General features: G+C 37.1%; 2 protein-coding genes across 2 annotated transcripts; both read right to left on the bottom strand.

Annotated features, from left to right (window-relative positions):
* Positions 1-5,382: 5,382 nt before the first annotated feature.
* Positions 5,383-6,811, bottom strand: LOC110858797 (U-scoloptoxin(19)-Tl1a). Its single transcript, XM_022107687.2, has 3 exons — positions 6,301-6,811; positions 6,032-6,214; positions 5,383-5,950 (listed from the first exon to the last, which is right to left on the bottom strand). Exons 1-3 carry the CDS (start codon positions 6,407-6,409, stop codon positions 5,820-5,822), a joined length of 423 nt encoding a protein of 140 aa, XP_021963379.1. The 5' UTR covers positions 6,410-6,811; the 3' UTR covers positions 5,383-5,819.
* Positions 6,812-7,392: 581 nt separating this feature from the next.
* Positions 7,393-9,753, bottom strand: LOC110854655. The gene is made up of 8 exons (XM_022103123.2): positions 9,386-9,753; positions 9,092-9,289; positions 8,910-9,014; positions 8,709-8,826; positions 8,491-8,589; positions 8,066-8,321; positions 7,765-7,967; positions 7,393-7,629 (listed from the first exon to the last, which is right to left on the bottom strand). The coding sequence occupies exons 1-8, from the start codon at positions 9,515-9,517 to the stop codon at positions 7,538-7,540; spliced, it is 1,203 nt and encodes a 400-aa protein (XP_021958815.1). The 5' UTR covers positions 9,518-9,753; the 3' UTR covers positions 7,393-7,537.
* Positions 9,754-9,757: the final 4 nt, after the last annotated feature.

Here is a 9,757-nt window from a genome sequence, read left to right as displayed (position 1 = left end):
CCACTTAACTATATTTATCTGCAGAGTCTTTAGCATGTTTAGCACTTCTTTTGCTAACACATAAGAAAGTGATGGGTAAATAGAACTGACTTTAAATCGTGTCAAATAAATCGTTGAGTGCATATTTAGTTGGACCTGCAGATTGGTAAAGTGCACAATTTTGCACTAACACTTATTCGTAGATCATGTAATAAGTCATTGAAGGGTAATAGGTAGTTCACATCAGTAAACCTCATCAATTAGAACTCTACAAATAAATATAGAGGAAGGTGGGAGAATTGCTTCTACTTTTTCAGATAAAACTGCGCCAAACAATTCTATAAACTTGGCATCAGTTACATATTATACTTATCACATCATTCGGATGTAGTGGTCATGAAATGGAATGGAAAATAACATACAATTGCATAAAACTAGGCGAGCTATATACCCAGATGATGTGGATAAGCGTACCCCAAGGCGAAGGGAAAACCTGGTAGAAGTCGCCTGAAACTCATTGAGACCTTGGATTTTATGTATTGCAAGCAAGCCCGAATTTATTCCACAACAATTGAAGCAGAAGAAAAGCTACATGGATCGAGTGGGAAGGTGAGAGCTTTGGCAAGTCAGATATGGCAAACATTAAATAATTCACACAATTTCATAGAATATTCATTCACCAATCAATGGTGGACAGTATTTGTATGACGCTAAAGTGAAAAAAATGAATACTCGTATTTCTCACATGCATTGCTGTAGGCATATTTAAACACCAACGCATAAACCTTCAAAAAGGGAGAATTTACAAATGTTTGGCAAAGCAAATGCAGAACCAATGATTTCTTTGACAGTGCTTACTTACACACATACATGCGACCCAAGGTTTGAAGGGATTTTTGACGCGCAGTTTTATTCGACAAAGTTGGTCATGCCCAGCCAAAATTTCCTGCATGGTTTAAAATTAAGGTTTGTAATAGTTACATGCCTTAAAGCTAAAAGCTATTTCATCGAGATTTGCTAAGAAATATATTTCTCAACACCACACGGACAAGGAACTACACTTCACTCCACAAAGGGATAAATTACAGGTCTGACACCCACGCAAACATATGGACACCAGATAACATCTATTTAGCCGTGAGGTTCAAATTTCTAGATTTGACCGTTGAGTACATATTTACAAGAGCTTGTTTCGATGTCACAAAACATGTCAAATTATGCAGTACTGCATAAGCTAGCAAAATATTTCAAATTCGTTCATCACGTTGATAGTTCCGTCTCTCAGTTAACGGCTCTCTTCCTTAACTACTCCAGTAATTTTAATGCATACATACATCGATATTAAGGGTTTATCGCTGAGATCATATGCAATATTATTATATTCATTCTTGATTGTAGACGAGGCTCTATCCACGTTTGCCAATTGTGCAACATGCTTTGTTTACAGCAAACTTGCTTTTCATAGCATAACACTGGACGAATGAATGAATTATGTGGCGTATGTACATGTATATCCATCCACGGCCACCCACAATATGAACAAGCAATATGGATTTTAATCCCACCGAGTAATGCTACCACCCTTACGTATTTAATACATGTACAAAAACCCACATTTATCAACCAACCAAAGTTAATTAAAAATAAATAAACAAGGGACGACGATTTTCATGCCTTTTCAAATGTTTTGGCTCATGAATGAGAGAGAAGTTTGCGACGGAGTCATAGCTTGTGGCCACTACTGGTACGTCCAAGCCAAGCGACTCTGCATGGGCAGCTTGCTTATTAACGATATCAACAATACCTCATGTTTTAATAGTGAATTGGAAATACAAAAGCATTTCATTGCTTTGTTCAACTTTTACTTATTTGTAGCCGTAGGACAATAAAAGGCTGGTTTGGGACTGCATAAAAATTTAAAGCTAATTACTGGTCATTGGATATTTGAATACGTCCGTCCGTCCGAATGCATGTATGGCGCACTGCATTGGTGCGGGCGAGCAGATGACTTTTGCTTCTGTCTTGTCCTGATTTGCACACAAAATTACGGAGTAGTCGCTTAGCTTGGGGCGCTAAATGGTTGCTCAATTGCTGCGGTTCAAGCTTCCTTTTTTTAATGACACTAATGAGACCTTCGTTTGCTTCGTTTGCTGTCGGGCTCGTCGTGGCAGAGTTTAATTTATTGAAATCCATGCACATCTCCCAACAGAAGCTCTGTGCAAAGTCAAAAGTCAAGTTTGTCTGTCAATAATGCAAGAAGTTTTACCTTTGTAAATCAGATCAGTTTCCATCCATTAAACTCAGTCAGATTTGAGTAGCAAGTGAGTACAAGTGCTTACTTACTGCTCATCTTGCTTGCCAAGTAACGTCACGTTAAACCTCAAAAGTTATTAGTTGGTTTAAAGTTGTGAGGCGAAAACGAGTTCCGAGACGAGCTCTTTCTCTCTAACCATGCACAATGCAAGCGTTCAATTCAAGGAGCTGATTCATGCCAAATGATAATGCCGAGTCATTTTTAATTGGAATGGTCGAACTAGGAATTTATGACTTCTGGGCAAATTTTAAATTCAATTGGTAGGGCAATATTTCTTGACATTAATGAGTCAAAAGTACTTGTATTGCATACACAAATTAATTCAATTTGTGCGCTATTTCCAGTTGATAAATAGAGAAAGTTGATTTTATATTAGTTCACAAACAACATTGTCTGCTTTGTCGTATTTGTATGTGATTTACGATTGAGAACAATTGTTTCAAATAAATTCGTTTCGTTGCAGCCTTATATTTGCCATCAGCCATTGCTTGATATGTATGGAAAGAAATTGTTGGAACGTTGTGGGTTCCCCGAAGGGGTTTAATTTTTGCTTTGATACGAAAACGTCATTCTGATCCGTAATTCAAGTACGGAGCGAGCAAACCTTTTGTAATTCGTTGCCATCGGGTAGTAATTAATACTTTGTCTGTCAGAGAAATTTATACTATTCGCTGCAAGCGTCTTGTGAGCTGTGGCAGGGATCTAATGTGTCTGGCATTGGGCCTTAAGGGGTGTAATTTGACACTTCATTTGGAAGGCCAGGAGGAAGAAAATCTCATCGAATGCCACTCACTCATGTTGGAATGATTTTGGGCAGTGGTCGTGGTTGCTATTGATGAGGTATATATTTAAATACATAAATAAATGCATAGTGTGCGTTACTTATTACTAAAATCTCCGACGCAGCTTTACTGAAGATTAATTCTTTTTTATAAAATTTTACTTTCCGTACTTTTACAAAACTTCCTTCAATAAAGTCCAACACCTTCCTCCCAAAATTGTATTCCTTGATTCACTGTACGGAGTGTACGCACTCGTAGTTACTGTGCGAGGCTGATATTTTGATATATATGTAGGTGACATGTTTCTACCAAACTAGAAATAAACTGATAATAATGACCAAATTATTGCCTGGTGGAACGCAGGTTTTTTTAAAATTGTGAGGAAAGAATCGAAATTTGTCACATTTACCATGCCTCGCCGCCACAAGGATGATGAAAATTTCAGGAATTTGAATCAGGAACAGGGTACCTCACACTGGGCTTACAAATCAGTTGGAGAAAGCTAAATTAATATTGTTAAACGAGGTCTAAATTTTGTCACTAATTAGAGGGATATTATTAATTGTTGTGAATGTATGAATTTTTCAAAATAAACATGTTTAAATTTTAAGTTTTCATGTTTAAATTTTGTTCATAGGAACACGTTACGTATTCAATGACATTATTGACTTAAATTTGTGTTACGTTTATCTCCCCCGTTGGTTTTCTCATTGAACATTTATTTATCTTTAAAGTTTGTAGCTTTGTAAAGATAAATGAACATTACTATTTTAAGCCATGCGTTTTTAGCACTACATGCATGCACACCCTTTCTGTCGGAGCAGAATGCTGAATACCTGTTAAAATGATATCAACACACCAGAGCGAGCAGGAAATTAAGGTTGAGGTTATTACGGATGAGACAAGATTGTTGTGTTCAGATTGTATCTGACACTTTGTTGTATACCTCTTCGTGTCCACTGATAACTTCTAAATCCTAATTCCGCGATGACTCTCACCTACCTACTCACTCCAATTTGAGAGTCAAGAATGCCCAAGGGCAGGAACCATATGCCACGACAGCAAATGGTCGCAATAAAACACAAATGCAATAATACAAACTTAAAATTATAGCCTGGAGATTGATATAAATCTCAAATATTACGTTTGAAATATCAAATCAGATGTATGTGCAGCGAATTCCATATACATACATACCTCCGCAAACCACAAATTGCTCTTGGTCGTTACGAGCTGATTTGAGAATACCAAACCCAACAAACTATATATGGTGTTGGCTCATTTCAAGTCATTTCAGAGTGGAGAAAGCATTTACAAACGCGGCCTTGTACCACCCCACACTTAAAAAACCAGCTAGACTTGTATACATAAGAACTGGACTGGACACCAGACTGGGGAAAAATTGAAAGAAATGGTAGAATTCGAAATGGTAACCGTAACACGGTGCAGTGTCCAGTCCACTATAAAGGATCGCTATAATTTATATATGTCTTTGACGGAATGTACATATTTACATATGTTTATTCTGCGTGGCTGCAAATCTGCGAATGTTAAATTCATACGTTACTTTTATAAACAAAAAGCGGCACGTAAACGAAATGGGTTCCTTTGTCCACGGTACAACAGGGGACCAGCAAGGTTTTTACTTTACATATAAAACATGAAATAACAATAAATAACTTTGAGGGTTTAAATTGGAATTGAAAAGCATTGAAGTGTGAATCGAGATCGAGGTGTGTTGTACACGTATGTCATATGCAGAGCCATTGTATCACACAGTAATTTGATCGCATCCACAATTCCACCAAGTCGGCCGTTTGCTTTTTGTGGTGCTTAAACACAAAAGGACAACAGCGCGGACGAGGGTGGTGCTGATCATCGAAAGGAACAAACGAGTGAAGAAGATGGCCAAAAGGCAGAAAATAATTGTCAAGAAGAAAAAATAATAGAAAGGGCCCGAGGATTTCGAGACCGGTTACTTTGCGTTCTTGGCAACTGTACGTACGTACAGAGCCAGCCAGCCAGAATCAAAAGAGCTTGGGTCATGCTTGACCCTGGAAATATGCTGCAGGGAATTTTGAAGGATATTTTATGCTAATGAATGCATTACAAATGTTCATACGTGGGAATATTATATGCCATTTAATAAGCTCAGTGATAATAATTCATCAAAAATTCATGTCCTTCAGCTATTTCACAACAACGCGAAATCAAATGAATTACATCAAACGTCGTGAATGCATACGTGTACACGTATGTATTTATGTACAAGAAGAATAAGATGTAGTGCACTCTTTAGAACGTCAATCTCGTCGTCTTGTTATTTAATTCTCCTCTATTTTCCATACTAACTAAATAGATAGATAGACACAAGGCGAGTTGTACCCTACGAACACAATCTTTTATACCTTTTTATTATGCATTTATGTATCGATGACATATTTATTGTATGTATACGTACCCTATTCAAAATATAAACAGGTTGGTCTAAAGCTTTAAAAAATTTGCATGAAAAATTTGCATCACAATAAAGCTGCTGGGAATTCATTGTCTCAAATCGTAAAAACAAACAACACAACTTGTAACACAAGTTAATTGAAATATTGAACAATAATAAATTTTGCGAAAGTAACGTAAGGTAAAATAAATAAGGAGTGAATAAATTAAATTGGTTTTGGAATCCGATAGTCCCACGTTAAGGCATTACACTTTGGTATCATCTTTTGCAGGTAAATTATCACAAATCAGAGGAAAATGCAACACACTTCTCCTGCTGCACAGTCATTTGCTTCTCTGAAAACTGGAGCTTTTCCGCATCTCTCCGTCGAAGTGCACTCTCCACCTCGACTTCGACAAGCTCTATCATTTTCTGCAGCTAAAGTAATAGATCAAGATATCATACACACATATAAATAAATTGTTCGTGATAATTTTGATAATTTTGAAAAACCCTTACGTCCAAAACAACATTCTAAACCGGGAGGGCATGCGTTTGTATTGTTCGAGGCTGGTCGAAGCGCTGGAGGACAGTCTCCCAAAGTCACGCAAATTCCTCCACTCCCATCCTGGCAAGCTGGTTGGAACCTTTGACCGTCCCCACGGGTTTCAGAATTGTCAAGAAATGCGGCCGGAATCTCTTCTACACAAAAATTGAGACAAATTTAATTGAATTTCGATGCTAAGTATTGTATACCTCTATAACTCTTATGATTTAAGTTTGTGTACCATTAGTGCCAAAGGTGTACTTCAAGTTCCCCACTTCCATTGGATCGCCCTTCATGGGCTGACCGTTGCAGATGATGTTAAGGGTCGCAATTACCAGGAAGACGAACATGATATCTTTTCACTATTTTTTCCGACAGGTTAGAAACAAATGTATGAGAGAAGTAGTAAAAGTCACGAATGGTGAAACTCAGGCAGGGTACAGTGTCTTTTAAACGATTTTAGACTGACTAAAAGGTTGGGATAAACAATATTACTCAGAAAACGAATTTGTATGAAACAGCGTCTGAGTCAGCTGCAGATGGAGGATCAACACTTAAATGATCGTTAAATAATGGTGAGGAAGGTTATATACGTTATTATTAAACCAATAACAAATGTGTACATATTTAACTATGGGCACGTAACAACTGTCTAACCAAGAGAGTAGAAGAGTACGTAAAACCCATATCGATTTTCCCATTCACAACGACACAGAATGTTCTTCGTCGCCAAACTTCATGGAAGAGACGCATCCATACAAAAAACCTACCCCAAGCAACTTTGCGGGGCCTTTTAAGATGACATTAATCCATCTTGGTAGTTAATGGCAACACATTTGGGTGGAAAAGACCCCCACCGGCCAACCACTTGACCGATCATGCCCATCTTCGAACTCGTCCTTACTTTTTACCCGAAGATCAAGTGTACAAAATTTCAAATCGATAGAACGTGTTTAAAGAGAGTTATCGTGCGTACAGACAGACGGACGGACAGACAGACATCCTGACAAATCTATAAGGCCATCTTAAAAGGCCTAAAACTGCATTCGCACGTGCAAAACCATTGCAAAACCCAAACACACTATATGCTGTATGTGTAATTTTTCTTAGTATATTATGCACGCAGCACCAGGTAGACAAAGAGAGCTAAATACAACAGAGTACAGACAAATGTAAATACATAAGTTCCATACTTATGCAGCGTAGATTTTCCAATGTTTACGGTCCCCAAATAATTCATGTCACACACATATTTAACTATCATCTCGTGCTTGATTTTACTGGAAAGTTTTGCCAATTCTGTAATAATGTAATGCGAAATTACACAGATTAATATGATTTTGAGTAGCAGGGATTTATTTCTTGACTTCGTAATCATTTCTTGTAAAATTACATACTATAAAAAGCTTAAATTGTGCAATTGGCGTTGACCTTAAATACATAAATGAGTATGAAAACTTTAAATGAAAATACTTGGGTTAGAAATTCAAAGGTAATACAGCTACTGGTTCAGATTCTGTTGGTTTTCCAAGATATATTGACCAGGTTTTTCCCATCATGTCAAAGACGCCTTTAAGAAAACCAAAACCGTGTACATACACATATATTCCAATATACGCAAATTTATATATGTATCTGTCATCACATCGTCAGCAGTTTTTTATTAGCGAAATTTTTATGTTTTTTAATTTTATGATCAACTCACCAACTGCAACAGTTTTGATATGAGATAGCTTGGTATGCATTTCATCACAAATGTACACTGGAAAATTCTTGTCGCTTTGGTCACTTAGCATAAATTTTATGTCTGATAACCCAGACGGCTCTGGATGTCTTTCGAGGGTTAGTTGCCGATTAGTGCTTACAGCAACTGGCAATGACTGTTCTTTGGCATTGAACCGCAAATATCTGAAGGTTAATTGCAAAAATAAGGTTATCATGCATTTTTTTCAGGCGAAGAGTTTCCAGTGCAAGTTATCTTGCATATTATGTATCAATTGACGTACTTGTTGCAGTGAACCGACGATTCTCCAGAATTGACAGTTAAGATTGACAATAGTGACTCTGGTATTTCTTCAGATGATGACGGTGACGGTGGCATGACTTCAATATTGTAAAACATTCTTCGTGGTTCTTCATCCTTTGCAAAATGAACGTTTAGACTCATTCCATCCGAAATACCGTGTCCACAGTCTTTCAGAATGTCCAACAAGGAATCAAAGCTCTTAGCTCCAAGAATTGCTCGAGCAATAAATGCTCTGGCTGCATGTTAAATACAAAAAAAACGAATTACTAATACAGCTAAAAAGTCAAGGGCAGCACTATTGAACTTCATCCAGACAATTATTTAATAAAATGTCCTTGCAGTTAAAGCTACAGTCAACAGTGCATAGCGAGCTTAAAAAATGCAATAAATAACAATAATACATACGGGTGCCATTCTTATGAATAGACGGAAATAGCGTGTTGACAGAATAGACCATCCCATGCTCGTTAAACCCCATCGTATAGCCCATCAAATGTGCAGCGTCTGGAATATCAAATCGAATTAGTATTCATCAAAATTGTACAAGATTCTAAGTAATAAAAGCTATGCTGCAAGGTGTATGTATGAGCTTGATTGATATTTGTTGGGTACTGAGCACTTGCATGAGAAAGTTGTAAATTTTTCAATAAGACGGCCACTTGAATCCATGATTTCGGCGGATATAATGTAGCAATTATTTAATATTTCGCACATGGCATCTTCTGTATGACCAAGCAACACCTGTAAAGAATTTAGTGAGTTGCATTGTATCAAGGAAACTACTTAGTATCTGATAAATACTACTCTAAGAATTAAATATTTACTTCTTCCTTGTTGCAAATTATGCTGGTGCATCCGGTAGCGCCACGCATGGGGACAACACTCTCGTCCTTGTCAGTAATCATGGAGTCAATGTTAAGAAGAAACAGCTAAACAGAGTCACATTACTCATCTTAAATAATACCAAACAATACTTAGGATTAGCTTCCATGTGACATAAAACTACCTTCTCAAAAGGAAGATTACAACCATCAGCCATACCCCTAATTTCGTCAACCAAATCAGGAAATTTTGCCTTACAGAGTTTCAGAGAATTTTCGTAGATGCGTTTGCCATCCTCTTGCAGGAAACACTTCATGATGTGATCGTTAAAGTAAGGCCATGAATCGAGCATTTCTTGAATCATAGATTTGAATGTTTGTCCCTGTATTCAAACATGTTTAGTCACTGAGTTTTTGATTTACAAATACTACAAAACTTAACCTTCAAGTATTTACGGAAATTGTTATGATCATCTTACAATTGCTCTCCCAATATTGTAGTGAGTCCCTCGCACATGTAAAATCGGGATGCATTCTAATCGACGCTTCATTTGTATTGTGTGTTGTGTTTGAGTGGAGTTACATGAAATAGTTGGCGTGTCAGGAACCATTCTGACGTACAATGTCTGATCTGATGGTGGAGTTATCGAAAATTCTTAAAATTATAGGTGGGCTTTGCCAGTATTCTGAGAAAACTATCAACTTTATACAACTACCAGGAAGCAGACGATGTCACGATGAACTGACGAGAATGATTTTGTGTTCACTTGGTTTTAACTGGAATCAACTCACGTCAATTGATTTTATGATTATATAAATGGTCCCAGTTAATTTAGAACCGTCAATTCATA

This window comes from Folsomia candida, unplaced genomic scaffold (assembly GCF_002217175.1).
Source record: "Folsomia candida strain VU population unplaced genomic scaffold, ASM221717v1 Fcan01_Sc001, whole genome shotgun sequence".
Taxonomy (NCBI): Eukaryota; Metazoa; Arthropoda; class Collembola; order Entomobryomorpha; family Isotomidae; genus Folsomia; species Folsomia candida.
The sequence above is the reverse complement of the archived record's forward strand: the minus strand, read 5'-3'. Positions and strand labels throughout refer to the sequence as shown.